Here is a 16,053-nt window from a genome sequence, read left to right as displayed (position 1 = left end):
GCTGGGCGCCTTGCAGTCCCTTGGTGCAGCACCCTGGGGACAGGAGACGGCTTCGCCCCTCCCACCTGCCATCCTGCAGCCCCCGGCCCTGGTTACACCCTCTGCCCCCAGTGGGGTGTCCCTGGAGGAGAGAGGCCCCCAGGGGTCCTGGCCCCTGTGCAGCCGGTGGGGGTGGCGTTGGTCGGGTTGTCCCTGCCCCCCCCCCACCTGTGACCTTGACCTGGTTTTCTCATCTTAAAACGAGGCCCCGTGTGGTGTGTGGTGCAGCCCCTCGCAGCAGGTCCCGGTCCCCAGGTCCCACTCCTGGGCTCCAGGGTCCCGCCGGCCCTTGCCCTTCTCCAAGGTGCTGAAGCTGCCTGGTTGGGGCCGCACTCCACCCCCAGAGCCCCTGAGCCCCCCAGCCGTGTCCTGTCAAAATACTTTATTGAGGGTCGGTCGCGCAGTCTTAGAAAAGGGGTGGTGGTGGGTGGCGGCCACTCAGAAGTCCAGGGTCCCTGAGGCTGGACAGCTTCCTCTGCCCAGTGAGCCAGGAGGCCAAGGGGCACCCAGGCACAGGTCGCGATCTGCGCTGTGTGGGGCTGAGCAGCGGCCGGCGGCCAGCCCTGGGCCTGGGGCGCTGCGGCCACACGTAGGCCAGCTCCCGTCTGTCCCCGCAGTGAGCTGTGGTGTCCACCAGGGCCTGCCGTCCACTTGGGCTCCCCCAGGTGGCCTGGGGTCTCACAGCTCCTCCCCGGCTGCCTCCAGCCCCGCACGTCCTGTGCTGAGCACCGGCTCTGGTGCCACCCAGTCCAGCAGGGTGGCCGGGCCCAGCTCCTCTGTCGAATTGCCCAGAACCAGGGTCGAGTTGTCCAGCTCCTTTGCTGACCCGCCCAGTGCCAGCATGTCCAGGAAGCCCCAGTCCGTCCCAAGGCCGCCCGGGGGCCCTTTGTGGGGCACAGCAGCGTCCGGCCTGGGGCCTGGGGCCTTGGAGGCCAGATGGTCGTCCGGGGCCACCCGGGACGAGGCATCGTTGTGCAGCGTCCTGGAGAAGACTGGGCAGAGTTGGGGGGCTCAGGAGGGACGCCGTGGGGGCAGAGTCCTGTGGCCCTCTCCCCGGCCTCGGGACACTGGGGCACAGGTCTCCCAGGTCCAGGTGCACCGGGAAGAGGTGGGGGGCAGGCACTCACCTCGCACGGGCGCGAAGTCCCCTGGGCTCTCTGCCTTGTTGGTGGCGAAAGGGCTGATGGAGGGGAGGACGATGAGCGCGAAGGACAGCAGCAGGACCTGCCAGAGAGGGGCGGTCACCTGCGTCCCCTCCACAGGGAGGGAGGCCAGGCCGGACCCCAGCGCTGTGCTGGCCATCACTTCCTGCAGACCCCTCCCCGGGGACCTGCCTGCCCCACCCACGGGCAGGGGAGAGGACTCACCGCGGTGCAGGTGCCCGTGTGCACAGACTTGGTGGTGGACTGGACCACCATGGCCTGCAGCCTCTTGAGCTGCTCCAGCAGGGACCTCGGAGGGACAGGGGCGGCTGAGCCTGCGGGGGCCTGGCCCTGCTCCTGCCCATTCCCCAGGCCCCGGCCTCCCTCAGGGTCCCACTGCTCCCGCCCGCCTCCATCATGGCTCACGAGAAGGCCACCCCGCTCTTCTCGGCTCTCCTGCCCCTCTCCTGGGTTCAAGCTCAGACACGGCCAGGGGGTGCTTGGCCACTATGAAGCCAAAGCCCAAGTCCTTCCTGTGGCCCAGGGGGCCCTTCCCAGCCTGCCTCGCCTCCTTCCCCCACCTCCTCTGCCCCAGGGCCTTTGCACAGATGGCGCCCACCGAGCTGGGGCTCATTCCCTGCCCCACGGCACCCTCCCCACTTCCTGTGCCCCCCCAACCCCGGACGTGGACTCACAGGTTCTGCTTCTCCAGCTGCAGGACTTTCCTCTGCAGCTCCTGGTTCTGGGCCGTGCAGGCCGACATCCTGAAGGAACAATGAGTGACCTGGTGACTTGCAGAATCTGTCACCAATTGTCCCCACTGATGTTTCCCTGGGAGGCCCCAAGCCAGAGAGCAAAGGCCTCCTGCCTCAGTCCCCTGGTAGCTGGGACCACAGCACACGCCAGGGCACCTGTGCAGGGCCAGGGCGGGAGCCAGGTCTGTCGGTTTCCAGGTCCTCGTGGGGTGGGACTTGCACTGCGGCCGAGCCCCAGGGCTGAGTGCCAGACTCAGTCAGAGTTGGAGACCCCAGCGGAAGCCCTGGCCCTCCGCGACCTGCAGCCCCCCCAGGCTGGGCAGCAGGCCGGTGCTGAGCACGAGGGCCCACCTTCCACCCAGCACCACGGGGGGAAGCGGGGAAGAGGGCAGAGGCAAGCCCCCATCTTGGCCTGGGTGCGGCTGGCACCCATGTTCCCCGTCAGCATCGGTGGCCGTAAGTCAGAACACTCGGGTGCGGACTTGAAGTGTCCCACTGGGCTGAGGATGAGCACGAGGTGGGCCACGGCCGTCTCCACCCCAGGGCAGGGGTGCAGCCAGCACCAGGAGTGGGGAGCGGGAACACGGGCTCCTAAGGGCAAGCCTCCTCTTGAGGCCAGAGACTCTTGGGCCCTCGGCTTGTTTTCCCCATAGGTAGCAGATGGGCCGTGTGCTGTTCTGCAGGGGGGTGCATAAGGACCCACAGTCCCTTTGCAGAAAGGAGGCCCAACATAGCAGCTGGAATGGAATGAATTCCCCCAGTGAAAATGCTCCTTTAAACCAGGCCTGGTGATGCACACCTGTCGTCCTGGCCACTCAGGAGGCTGGGCAAGAGGTTCCCAAGTTTGAGGCCAGCCTGGGCAACTCAGTGTGACCCTGTCTCAAAGTTTATAAAGAGCTGGGGGTGCACGTCAGGGGAGGAATGCTTGCCCAGCACGTGGGAGACCCTCGGTCCACACACCCCCTCAAGGTGGGATGCAGCTAATGCAGTGCTGAGAGGGAAATGCATAGCCCTGATCCAGCCCCAGAGCTGAGCAGGCACCTTTAAACAATGGTCGGAGAACAACAGAATAAGTCCCTCAAAAACTAGAGGCTGTGGCCAGGCACGGTGGTGCACGCCTGTAGTCCCAGTGACTCAGAGGCTGAGGGAGGAGGATTGCGAATTCAAGGTGAGCATCAGCAATTTAGGCTCTAAGCAACTTAGTGAGACCCTGCCTCAAAACAAAAAAACAAAAAGGGCTGGGGAGGGCCTGGGTTGTGGCTCAGCGGTAGCACGAGGCCCTGGGTTTGGTCCTCAGCACCGTACAAAAATAACTAAATGAAACAAAGGTGTTGTGCCCAACTGTAACTGAAAAATAAAATGTTTTTTAGAAAGCTCTGGGGATGTGACTGAGTGGTAAATCACCTGCCCCTGGGTTCGCGCCCCAGTGCCGAAGGTCACACACATACGTGTATAATTAGTTGGGAAGAAGAGACAGAAAGTTATTGTTTGATGGGAACCATGGTTAGGAATTATTTCAATAACCGTCATTTGATAAGAAGAAGAAAACAGACAAAATTCTGGGAAGACTGATCAAAAAGTAGAAGAAGGCACAAGGAGACCACGTGACGACAGCCGCGGACGGCAGAGCCTGAAACAGCAGAGAGTAGGGGCGGTTCCGTGTGCCACGAGGACTTCCCAGGACCCAGGACGTGGAAACAGACCCGCAGCATCCGACAAGGCCACTGTGGGCCGGGAACGGGGGCCGCCTTTGCTGTTTGTACCAAGGGACCAAGAGCTGGGCCGCTGCGGACCCTCAGCGCCTTCAGTGGGGCCAGGGGCCAGCTCGAGGCTCCCTTTGGGACAGCGCGGTCCCCCTCTGCCTCCGGCGGCCAGTGCTCTCAGGGCTGAAGCGGCACCATTCTCCAGCGCCCACGGAGAGGAGCTTCCTGTCCGCCGGGCGCAGGGACCCCAGGACCCTTGCCCGAGCCATCTCCGGGGATCCCTGAGTCCTCGTAGGGAACAGGCCCTAGCAGTTGTGACCCTCGGCACCCGGTGTCCCTCTCTCTGAGCCTCAGTTTCCCCCAGTGCGAGGTCCACCCCCGGCCCGCGTTACCGGGTCTCCAGGCCATCGATGTACTCCTTCTTCTTCTTCCTGCTTTCTTGCGCTGATTGTTTGTTGCGGATTTTCCGGCGGATTTTCTTCAGGACCCTCTCCTCGTACTGCAGAGGGAAGGGGAGGGCTGAGCCGTCTGGGCGCTCCCTCCGCTGCCCAGACTCCGTTCAGACCCCCGGGGCGGGCGCTGGCGGGGGAGGCCAGCCTGCCGCCCCCATTCTTGCAGGAGGACGGCTGCGCGGGTCAGCCCGGGGTCCCCCGTGGACACCGCACCTGACTCGGAGCCCGCCCCAGTTAAGAGAAATGGGGACTCGGTGTTGACACCGAGTGGGACCATCCGCGGGCCTGACCAGGCGCTCAGCCTTCGGGGCTGCCCGCGGGATCTGGGAACAGGGCCGCGGAGTGACGCTCTTGGGGGAAATCTCCAGGGAGGCTGGTGAGATCAGGGGGCTCCACCAAAGCCTGTGTGCAGGGCGGCTGGCCTGCGGGGCACCGTGTGAGCTCTGACCTCCGAGAGGCCGGGACAAGCCACGAGGGGACGGGGAGGGGACCAAGGAGGGCTTTTAGCCTGCAGCCAGCCGGCGGGTCACCACTGGGCACAGCGTCACCTGCTGTGAGTGGGCTTTCAGGGTGGAATCCGGCTGGTGACCACCGTCCTGACCCTCTAGTGCTGTGGTCTACTGTGGGGCTTGGAGGGGAGCCGAGTGTCCCTCCCACCTTGGTGAGGGGCAGCTGGGTGGGCAGGGTGATGCCCTCCTTGGCCAGCAGCTTCTTCTCGTCCTCCGTCAGCACCAGCTCCTGACAGTGCCCGTGGCCAGGTCGCAGAGAGGCTGCCAGGTGCTGCTGTTGCTGCGGAAGAAACAGGAATTGCACTGGAGGTGGGAGGCGGTGGGACACCTGCAGAGGAAGAGGGCGGGGTCCTCCGGCCCCACACCAGTGACCCTGTGGCGGGCGCCAGGAACAACAGGAAGGGCAGAGGGCACCCCGTGTGGCCTGTGCTTAAACCTGGAGGAGGGGCAGGGGACACAGGGAGGGGAGAGCCTGCAGGGAGCTGAGTGGGGCACCACTCCGTCCGTCCGTCATTAGAGCCCAGGCTGTGTGGGTGCACTTGCCTACCCTGCTCCCCCAAAATGACTCAGTTTAGCCAGGCGCAGTGGCGCACACCTGTCGTCCCAGCGGCTCAGGAGGCTGAGGCAGGAGGCTGGCCTCCACCCGTCCCGTGTGGAATGGGAGACTCAGGATGGAGGATGGAGGACCTCAGTCCTGGTAGGTGCCCTGCCCACAGCATCTTGGCCGAGAGGCCCTGGGTTTCGGGGCCTCCTGGGAGGCACGTGTCCCCCAGGTGAGCTGGCAGCCCCCCGTAGCTTGCCCCAGCGCCCACTCTTCCCCCTCAGAGGGGCCTCGGAAGAGTCCCTCCCAGCAGGCTGGACTTTGTCCCTTCTGCCTGGCATTTGGCTGGGGACACGGCCTGCTGTCCCCCTGCCCCTTCCTGTTGCTTCCACCCCATGAATCACTGCTCCGGGACAGTCTTGGTCCAGGCTGGGTCCAAACTCCACGGCTAGCACCTGGCCACTGTGAGTCCGGCCAGGCTCCCAGCCTGCCTCTACTTTCATCTGAAAAAACAGGAACAAGGTCCCCAGGACCCCAAGACTGTGGACATAGAGAAAGTGCATGAAAAATGATGCATTTATAAAAGCCAGTCGCCACCAAGGGAGGTGACAGATTCCTGTTGTCCTAGCTACTCAGGAGGCTGAGGCAGGAGGATTCCAAGTTGGAGGCCGCCCGAATAACTTAACGAGACCCTGTCTCAAAATAAGACAGACGGGGCTGGGGAGCACTCGGGGTGGAGCGCCTGCCTAGCAGGCCCCAGCCCCAGGGTCCTGCCAGCACGAGGGCGGGACAATCCTTCCCAAACCAGTCCTTCTCCCTGCTGACCCTTCAGGGACTGCTGCAGCACCACTGCCTCCAGGAGGACCCCCTGGGCCTGCAGGAACACCCCGTGAGCTCCCTGCAGTGCGTCGCCTCACCCTGACCAGGGGACCTGGACGCGAGCACACAGGTGGCCAGTGCTCACTGGCCCTCCCCGGAGACTGTCAGGATGACCTTTGGCAGCAGACAAAGGGGATTTCAAACCTGACTCTGCCTCTTGGTTTCTGTGTGACTTTAGGTTCACAGCTTCACCTCTCTGAGCCTTGACCTTCTCATCTGTAAAATGGGGGGGTCTGTCTGACAGGGGTGAGGAGCCCTGGGCAGGACAGATGGCCCCCACCAGTGTGCAGTGAGCACGATGGGACCACGGCCAGCGATGGGACAGCCTGTGGCGCTGGGTGGCTTGGAGTCAGCTAGGGACTTTTTCTTATGTGGGATTTGGATAATAAAAGCCGGTCTTCAGGGCCCCTGTGGATTGAAGGACGAGGATTCCTGGCCTTTGGAAGGTGGCTGGCCCGGGGCGGGCGCGCGGCGGCAGACTCCAGCCTCTTCCTCTCCCGGTTCTGCGTGTGCACCCAGTGGCCCGGCCCTGCCATCCTGGGCTGGACGCCCGGGGCTGGGTGTGGGGTCCCCTCCCGCCTGTCCCAGGCTTGGGCTGGAGGCTCACCAGGTCCCCGCTGCCCGACAGGAGCAGGTCTTTCACGGTGAGGTTGAAGCGGGAGGGCGTGTCCGCCTGCTCCTCCGCGTACAGGCCCCCGGTGCTCCACACATCTGATGGGGCAGGAGGGGACAGGGACAGGGAGGGCGTCAGAGGGGCACCTCCGCAGCGCCCAGCCCTAGCGGCCTCCCCAGTCTCCGTGAGCAGCCTCCACGGGCTGGGGCACTTGGCACAGCTGGGGACCCTGGGCCTGGCCGAGGGGACAGCGGTCGCCCCTCTGTGGGATGGACCCCCCAGCACACCTGGGTGTACCAAGGCGCAAAGAAGACCCGGGACATTGTCGGGGACCCGCTGCCACTCAGGGCACAGTGGCTCTCACTGTCCAGGACCTGGTCTCCCCGCAGGACAGGGGTGAGGCTGGCCCCTGCCTGCCACCGTCCCTGCTGGTGCCTCGCACAGTAGGCAGCTGCCCCAGCAGCCCCTGGCTCTGACCCCAGGGTGGAGCCGGTGGCCGCGGGTGACCATCTCTCAGACCCACAAGAGCTCCGGGGAAGCCCAGCGGCCACCTGTCCCCAGGGGCCCTCTGCCTGGCCCCAGGGCATCAGTGTCCCTGGAGTACGTCATTATTGATCTGCTGGGGCCATCTCATCAGGCCTTCTCCAGCCAGGACGGCCCCTGAGCTCCCCGAGGCAGGCCCAGGACCTGGGCAGCGGGGAGCCATCTTCACAGTGGCCCAGCAGCACCCCTTGGGGCCCAGGAGCAGGGAAGGCAGCGGGCGGCCCCTGCACTCACCCAGGTCGATGGCCACCGAGGCCTCCAGCACTTGGGGGCCCGAGGGCCTGGCGGGGCAGGGGGGCCCAGGGAGGTAGGCGGGGCAGGGCCCCTGGCCAGGCTCATTGGGGTGGCAGCTGGCCGGGGTGGTGGCCAGTGCGCTGCGGGGAGGGGTGTCCTGAGGGTCAGAGGGGAGGTCTTCAGAGATGCCGCTGTCACTGCCCGCGGGGGACCAGATCGGGGAGCTGGGATCCGAGTCTCCCGGGCCCAGGATGGCGCTCAGGAAGTCCTCGGAGTCGGAGCCCGGCGGCGGCACCTGCCCCAGGAAGAGGGAGGGGCGCAGTTGGGGTCGCGCTGAGCCGCTGAGCCGGGTGACCGGAAACGCCCCGGAGGGAGGCCCAGGCCCCAGGCGTGCGTGTGGCCTCAGTTCCAAGTCGCTGAGCGACCCTGCATTGCTCCTGCCCTCTCTGAGCCTCCGCCCCGCACCTGTGCGCCCGCGGCTGCGCGGGACCAGTCCCTGGGTGGGAGCGGGGGCTGCGGGGGCTGCGGGGGCTGCGGGGGCTGCGGGGGCTGCGGGGGCTGCGGGGGCTGCGGGGGCTGCGGGGGCTGCGGACGGGGGCTGCGGACGGGGGCTGCGGACGGGGGCTGCGGACGTGGGCTGCGGACGGGGGCTGCGGACGGGGGCTGCGGACGTGGGCTGCGGACCTGGCCCGCGGGGCTCCAGCGCTCGGCCAGCTCCACGTGTCTGAGGACGCCGTCCTGCCGGTCAAACAGCAGGTCCAGGAGCTCCAGGCTGTCCAGGGGGCCCACGGCGCAGGCGGGGGACGCCATCTGGGCGGAGAGATGGCGTGAGGTCCCAGCCCTCGGGCGCCCCCCAGCTCAGCCCCGGGCGGGGACCCGGGGAAAGGCTGGTCCAGGAGCGGGCGGCACAGCCTGGGTCTCCCCCTGCGCCCTGCAGCCCGGTACTGGACACTGGACAGCTGGGAACCGTCTGCAGAGTGGCCCCAGCCACAGTGGGGCCCGGAGCCACCACTCACCTCGACAGCTAGGCCCCCGTCCATGGGCCCCTCCACACTCCAGGGTCTCCGCTGCCAGCCCCAGGCCCACCCACCCGCTGGCTCCGGGCTGTGCCCTGTCACCACCCCCAGGAGATGCTGAAATAGACCCCGAGGCGCTCGCCCAGCCCCGGGCGTTGATTGGTGGCCAGGGCAGACGGACAGGGTCCAGGGCCAGTGGGGCCCGGGCAGCGGGCGGGCCGGACCGTTATCTCCTTGTGTGCTCTCCAGCCTGCAGTGGGCAAAGGCCAAAGTCCTAGGTGTCTGGGCCGCGCCGTGACCTTTTTCCTACTTTCAGGGACTCTTTTCTTCAGTCACCGGACATTGGGTCGGGACAGCTCACCGTCCCTGGGACAGTCCTGTCCCCAGGTTGGAACAAAGCCGGTACCTTTTCTGGGAGCTCCCTTCCCTCATCTGAGCTGCCAACCTCCTGCCCAGCCTCCAAGACCAGCTGGGGGACAGCCTGCTCCTTGCCCCCCACTGTCGAATCCTGCGGTCAAGTCCTTCTAGAATCATCTGTGGTTCATTAGTCAACATCGATCCAGCTAAACTTCCTGCCTCAGGGCCTTTGCACTGAGAGCTACCTGAACTCCCCTCCTGTGCCCTCCTCCCTGTTCTGTGGCCATCTGTTGGCATATCTGCCCGTGTTTATTGTTTATGAATCAGCTCAGTCCACTGACAGCCATCTTTGCCCCCAATAGAGAGGACTCCTGTCTCCGCCTCTTTATCGTGTTGGCACTTGGACTAGATTCTCAACCAGTTTAAATGGTATTTGTTTTTTGTCTTCCCTTGTTCCTCTTCCCTAGGATGCTGGCTCCTTAGGGACCAGGGTAGAATTTCTTGCTCAGTGCTGAGTCCCCAGTGTCTCAGAAAGGACCTAGCACATAGTAGGTGCTCAGACAGTTGTTACTTGTTAAGCACCTACTGTGTGCCAGCCACGGCTTTAGGCTCTAGCAGTAAAGAAGAAGCTAGAGGTGGGCGCAGACGAGTACCAGGTGAAGGAGGGCAGACACGTGGCGAGGGCCACTGCGGGGCCGGAAGACCCCCCAGAGGAGGAGCCTGGAGCATGAGGCAGAGCCAGGCTGAAGGAACAGCTCGTGCCAAGGCCCTGGGGCGGGATGAGGCTGGTGTTTGGAGTGAGGAGGAGGGAGTCAGGGAGGGGACAGGCAGTTCTTGCAGGGGCCACGGCGGTGGGAAGGAGTTTTGTTTGGAGTGAACACAGCGGGGAGCTGTTGGAAACCGGTGAATGGATGACAAAATCGAGGCTTCTGGGCGCAGGGCACGAGGCTGGGTGCCAGGTGGACAGCAGTGTCCTTGCTCACGAGACCTCACACCTGGCTTTGCTCCCTGATGGGCCAGTGGTCATTCCCTCCTGGGAGGAGGGGGAGGAGGGCCGCGGCGCCCGAGGCGCTTCCCCTGACAACAACTTGCATTATACAAGTCGCCCCCAGGGGGCCCTGGTGCTGCCTGGGGACACCGAGGTGTGGCCACTGGGGTGTCCAGGCCTGGGTGGAGGCCAGGAGTGCTGCTCAGCGCCCTGCGGTGCCAAGGACGCCCACCAGAGAAGGACCCGCAGGTTTGCCCGGTGCCGGGGCCTGTGACAGTCCTCCCCCTGGCTGCCCGCGGTGGCCTCGACCTGGCCTCAGGTCTCCCGTGTCTCCCCTCCGCGTCGGCTCTTGAGGGGTGTGGGTTGGCCCTGGGGAGTCCCCGCGGCCATGTTGGCCCAGCGCTGGGGTGAGGGCACCTGCAGTGGGGGAGAAGCAGGTGACGTGTGGCTTCTGGACTCCGCCGCTCTGTCACCCGTTTATGACTCCAGGGAACACAGTGCCCTTGGGTGAGTGGCTTCCTCCTCCCTCCAGTGGAGACCCACGGGGAGGAGGCCAGGCCTGGGCCACCCGACCTTAATGGGGACAGACGTCACCTGTCCCTCCCCGAGGACCACCACCGTTCCCGTTTCTAAAAACAGCTGTTGACCCTCTGCTGGCCTCAGGGAAGGGACTCACCAGCGCCCGAGCTGGCTGCTGGGGCCACACCGTCATTCCAGCGACTCTGGAGGCTGAGGCAGGAGGATGGGAAATTCAGCCTCAGCGACTCAGTGAGGCCCTGTCTTAAGATACCAGGGCTGGGAAGTGGCTCAGGGTGCGGCAGCCCCGTCCAGCAGCCCCCCCGGGGGCAGAGCGCAGCACAAGGAGGCTCCTGGAGAGCGGTCAGTGGAGGGCAAGTGCCCGGGACAGGGCCTCGGGCAGCAGGGGGCTGGGAGGAAGTGTGCGTCCCCTGCACCCAAAAGACAGCCTCCGTGGTTGAAGCGAGGCCAGCGGACAGAAGGTCCCCAACCAGAAGCTCCCTGGAGAGCTCGCTGGCCGGCAGGGCACAGGGCCAGTGCCCAGGAGGCAACCGGCCGGAGGCTGTGCAGCGGGCGTGTGGGGCGCGTGGCTGAGGGGTGGGCGCAGGCCCAGGCCCCTCCCCCATGTCTTTGGAGGAGGTTGGGGGAGGTTGGGTCTGTGTCTCTAGCTTCTGTTTCAGGGGCCTCCCTCCTGCCCTGGCCACCTGGGCCCTGCCGTCCTCCCGGTCCTGCCTCCCGGGCCACAGGTGCCACCGCAGACCTCTGCTGCAGGGGACTTCGCCTTCATCTAGCCCTCGAATCGACCAAAACGCTCCACGAGTGACAGCCGAGGCGTGGTCAGTGCACAGGAGGCGGCATCAGCCAGAAAAATGAGTGACAACCTGTCAGTCAAGCAACTCAGGGGACCTGGAGGACATTATATTAAGTGACATAATCGCCGAAAAGTGGTGACCAAGAAAAGACAAGAGCAGGGGTCACCAGGGGGGAGGACAGGGGTGGCGGGGAGCAGACGCCTCAGCAGGACTCTGTCTCAGAAAACAGAAAGGACGGGGCGCAGCTCAGCGCTGGGCGCGGGTTCAATGCCCAGCCGCGGAGACAGATGGCGCCCGCACGGCCACGGCGCCGGGAGTCTCCTTAGTCTGTGGCAGGCAGCCACCCAAGGGACCGCTGCAGTGTCTGCCCTGCTCCAGGCACAGGGACCTGGGCAAGGGGCACGGAGACTCGTTGCAATGTCATTCAGCACCACGTCTGTGCTCTTTCCTCAGCCCCCCAGGCGGACCCTGCCCTCATTTGCGTTTATAAATAAAGCTTTATTGGCACCCGGCCCCGCCCTCGCTGTGCCCGTCTGCGGCTGCTTTCCAGCTGCATCTGCCCAGTGGAGGCATCTTGGCAGAAGCCACGCGGTTAGCTGCAAAATCCAGAAGAGCAACACGCGGGTTCTCAGCCTTCCTGGGCGGGCCTTGCTGGCGTCGGCCTTAAGACAGGGGACCCACACTTTCTGTTTTTTTTTTCCTTTGGGGAGTACCAGGGATTGGACTCAGGGGCATTTGGCCACTGAGCCCCAGCCCCAGCCCTATTTCCGTATTTATTTAGAGACAGGATTTCACTGAGTCGATTACTGTGCCTTGGCTGAGGCTGGCTTTGAACCCCTGATCCTCCTGCCTCAGCCTCCTGAGGGCTGGGATTACTTGCCCCTGCGCCTTGCTTGGAGCCACCCTTTCAGAACAGGATCACAGGCCACAGGTGCCTCTTGAATAGCTGGAGGAGGGACATGGAACGGGAACTGGATTTTCAATGTTATTTCATTTGGATTAATTCAAACTAAAAGTTGAGCCAGGTGCAGTGGCCACGCCTCCGTGCCAGCCGCCACAGAGGCTGAGGCAGGAGGATCGGGAGCTGAAAGCCAGCCTCAGCGATTTGCCGAGGCCCTGAGCTCACGGCTGCCGCTGTTGTGACTGTGTCTGCGGGACCGTCTCGTGACGCCCCGTCAGTGCCACCTGTCATTTTTCCGTTTCCTCAGCCCTTTGGCCCTGGTGCAAACCTGGTCATGCCTTGAGGGTGCACCCATGCGCATGGGGACAGAGGGGCAGGGAGGGGTGTGGGGAGGCCACCCGCAGGGCCCCCTCCGGATGACCTATGGCCTCCTCTCTCCTGGGCGTCCTCACCCCAAGGGCTCACACGCTTCCCTTCAGGACGTTCCGGGGGACCAAGGAGGGAGTCCCCGCAGGAGGCTCCTGCCTTCTCCTCCTCCTCCTCCTCCCGGGGACCCTCCTGGAGCGCTGCCAGGCCATGAGCAAGTCCCTCGTGACGTGGGTGTGGCGGGCGGGCGGGCGGGGAGGCCGGGGACTCTGATCCCCTCTTGGGCAATGCTGCGCCCGCTCCTCCCACACCAGGGCTGTTCCGGGAAGTCTGGCCTCTGCTCTGGGGGTGGCCTCCAGATGACACGAGGGAGGACCCGCCCTGCCCTCCCTGAGAAAGGAGGACACTCATGCACTCACCCCCACAGCCACAGCATCTATTGAGCACCTGCTGCATGCCAGGCGTGGGGACACCGCAGACCTCACATTGGCAAAGCCCTCCGGCCCCACCCCCGGGGACCCGGGCTCCAGGAGCAGAAGGTGCTGACGGTGGCCTTCACACAGGAGGGGGCAGGTCCACCGGGGCCAGGCGGGGGACAGCCACGCAGCTGGGCGCACGGGAACCCTGTCATCCCAGCAGCTGGGGTGGCCGGGGCCAGAGGACCGCAAGTTGGAGGCCAGCAGGCTCCTGGGAGTCAGCCACCGCTGCAGCCAGCCCCACTTCCCGGGCCTGTCCCCCCTCGTGTCTAGCCACCAGCTCATCCAGGAGATGGCTTTGTGGCTGGTGGGTCCCGGGGGCACAGCGAGCCCCTCACCAGGGAAGGGAGGCCGGAGGCGCTGCTGGCTGCAGGGGTGGCCTGGGCAGCCCCTCCTCTGGTCCCCAGGCAGGAGCCCCACCGCGGGAGCCGCCGCAGCAGCGGAAAAGCGTCTCCCACAGTGGAGCAGGCGGAAGTTCAAGTCCAGGCGTCCAGGGGACGGAGGCCTCTGGCCTTGGCTCGCCCAGAGCTTTCCCGGCCTCCTTCCGGCCGGCCTCCCCTTCTCCTGTACGGACTCCGTCTGATGCACAGGCCAGGAAGGGCCTCACCTGAACTTGGTCAGCTCGGGAGAGACCCTGCTTGTCAATGAGGCCACCTTCCGAGGTCCTGGGTGACCGCCGGGGGAAGGCCGTCAGCCCACCCGCTCTCCAGGATGCAGGCCGGGGAGGAGGAGGAGGAGGAGGGAGGGAGGAGCGCCGGCGGGGTCCCCACGCCACCCCCAGCGCAGCTGGCCTGTCCACCCCAGCAGGTGGCCCAAGAGGGCTGCAAGGTGGGTGGGCAGTGGAGGGACCCTGAGCAAATCCCCGGAGGCGGAGGAAAGAGGGACAGTCACACAGTCACTTTGAAGCCATCACCCCTGGCCTCAGGGGTCGGTCAAGAGGGTGCTCTGTCCACCGTGGCTGGGCCGAGGTCCCTGCAGAAGTGATTCTGTTCCAGGCTGCAGCGACCTCTGTGCAAAGTTCTGGTTCTTGTGGGGACTTTGGTGACAGTTCTCATGCGGCGATGGTGACTGAAGGCCTCCGCCTTCTCTGTTCAGTTAATCTGCTCCGGGCCTGGCCCGGCGGAGGCCGGCACTGTCTTCCCTTGGCTGTCACAGTCTGTGCTGAGCGTTTGCCCCGAGAGGCGGGGTTCTGTGCCCGCAGTCCCAGGAACGTCCAGACCGTCTCCTGGCTTCGTACTTCTCTGTTTCTCCGACCGTTTTGCAGCTGGGCTGGACCCAGCCCTCACCGTGCTAGGCGAGGCTCACCTCGGAGCTCGTCCCAGCACACACACCCTTGTTGTGTGGTTTGTGTTTGAGCCAGGGTCTCGCCGAGCTGCCGACAGGCCTGCTGCTTGGCATTCTCCCGCTTCGGCCTCCCTAGTAGCTGGGGTGACAGGCGCGGCCGCTGGTCCAACAGCTTGGATGAGTTTGGGGAGGATGAAGGGCACCTCGCAAAGGGCCCAAGACGGACGGCCACTCCAAGCCAGGGTGGGGACCTGCCCAGGCAGCGCCGGCTCTCCCAGCTCCTGGCCCAGGTCACCCTGAGGGGCTCTGATGCCGCTTCTCTCCTGGGGCAGTTCCTGGTCTGTACCCTGAGGACGGATCCCGGGGCTACGTCAAGCTCCTGCCAGCTGAGAAAGGGGCCCTGGAGAGCCCAGGGAGACGTGGGCGTGCAGGAGAAGCCCAGCGTGTGAGGACAGGTCCACTGGGTCAGGCTCACACCAGGGAGGGCGGCGTGCACTGGCCTCACCTGCCATCCCAGTCACTGGGGAGGCTGAGGCAAGAGGATCTCCTGTTTGAGGCCAGCCTCGGCAACTTAGCAAGACCTTGTCCCAAAACAGTAAGGAGAAAAAGGACTGGGGGTGGCTCCGTGGCAGAGCACTTGCCCAGCACGTGTGAGCCTCTGGGTGCCATCCCCAGCACCAAAGAGAAAAGAAAGGAAAAAAGAGGATCAGGAAGGGAGGATCGCTTCACACCGGATTAAACTTATTTATCTGGGGGGGGTTACCCAGGGCATTTGCCCTGAGCCACGCCCCCAGCCCTCTGCACTTTTTATTTCATGGCAGGATCTTGCTAAGTTGTGGGCCCTCACTAAGTAGCTGAGGCTGGCCTGCAGCTTTCGGTCCTCCTTTCTCAGCCTCCTGAGTTGCTGGGATGGGGATTGAGTTCAACTTTCACAAGAAATTCTCGCCCCTAGAATCCTTTCAGACACACACCCTCTTGATCCTTCCTTCTCTGAGAAAAAGAGCCCCATTGTTCACAGGCAAGTGCCCAACCCAACTAAAACCACACTGATCATTTATTGAGCCCCCACTGTATACTAGGCACTGTGCTGAGGACCCATTGGATCCTCCAGAAACGTGGTGGGTGGGGGACTGTTTGCAACCCTATTTCACAGCTGCGGCTGCCAGGTCTTGGAGAGGGGGCTCCAGGCCATGGCTGTGGCGCTGACCCAGAGCTGCCCCAACAGCCACACTCTAGCTGAAGTCAGGCAAGGTAATCTGGGTGGGGCCGTGATGTCCAGCACAGAGTGCCTGCTGTGTGGCTTGAGGCAAGATATTTGACCTCTCTGTGCCTCATCTTCCTCCTTCCCCAAATGGGTGTTTTATGTACCAGCCATTCTGAGCCACATCGAGTGACCCAGGGCTCGTGCTCCATAAAGTTTATTATTGATCTAAATCAGGGGTCAGCAAACTTTGTAAGAGAGCCAGTTGGTAAACATTTGCAGGGTTTTTTTTTTTTTGGTTGTTGTTGTTTAATTTTCCAGTGATGAGTTGGAAACAGGACCCTTGTGCGCCAGGAGGGCGCTAACCACGGAGCTCACCGGCCCAACATTTGCCGCTTTGCAGGCCTCAAGGGAGTGCAGCAGCGGATGCAGATAACAGAGGAGTGACTGCGCCGCAGCATCCTGTGCCAATAAAACTTCATGTGTGGGCACTGGGACTTGAATCCTGTATACCTTGCGCATGTCATGAAATATTACCCTCCTTTTGACTATCCCCCCCCACCCCAGTTAATAACGCCATCCTTAGCTCCCGTGCAGTGGCCACGCCTGTCAGCCCTGCAGCTCTGGAGGCCGAGGCAGGAGGATCCAAGTTCCAGAGCAGCCTGGGAACTTAGAGGCCCCGTCTTCTCAGAGTGAGGAATACAAGGGGCCAGGGGCGCAGCTCTG

At 64.1% G+C, this 16,053-nt stretch overlaps 1 protein-coding gene and 1 long non-coding RNA gene across 3 annotated transcripts; one reads left to right on the top strand and one right to left on the bottom strand.

The window, feature by feature from the left end:
- Window positions 1-576: 576 nt before the first annotated feature.
- Window positions 577-8,579, bottom strand: Creb3l3 (cAMP responsive element binding protein 3 like 3). Its single transcript, XM_078033922.1, has 10 exons — window positions 8,427-8,579; window positions 8,095-8,220; window positions 7,411-7,705; window positions 6,628-6,731; window positions 4,749-4,880; window positions 4,032-4,138; window positions 1,877-1,945; window positions 1,407-1,491; window positions 1,167-1,263; window positions 577-1,031 (listed from the first exon to the last, which is right to left on the bottom strand). The coding sequence occupies exons 1-10, from the start codon at window positions 8,448-8,450 to the stop codon at window positions 718-720; spliced, it is 1,353 nt and encodes a 450-aa protein (XP_077890048.1). The 5' UTR covers window positions 8,451-8,579; the 3' UTR covers window positions 577-717.
- Window positions 8,580-12,694: 4,115 nt separating this feature from the next.
- Window positions 12,695-15,816, top strand: LOC144371471 (uncharacterized). 2 transcript variants are annotated; one of them, XR_013431459.1, is made up of 3 exons: window positions 12,711-14,369; window positions 14,459-15,377; window positions 15,649-15,816. It is a non-coding gene; the product is annotated as an uncharacterized LOC144371471 (long non-coding RNA). The 2 variants fall into 2 exon arrangements; XR_013431457.1 differs by having other exon boundaries at window positions 12,695-14,369; window positions 14,459-15,816.
- Window positions 15,817-16,053: the final 237 nt, after the last annotated feature.

Source organism: Ictidomys tridecemlineatus, chromosome 2, assembly GCF_052094955.1.
Source record: "Ictidomys tridecemlineatus isolate mIctTri1 chromosome 2, mIctTri1.hap1, whole genome shotgun sequence".
In the NCBI taxonomy this organism is placed as follows: Eukaryota; Metazoa; Chordata; class Mammalia; order Rodentia; family Sciuridae; genus Ictidomys; species Ictidomys tridecemlineatus.
The sequence above is the reverse complement of the archived record's forward strand: the minus strand, read 5'-3'. Positions and strand labels throughout refer to the sequence as shown.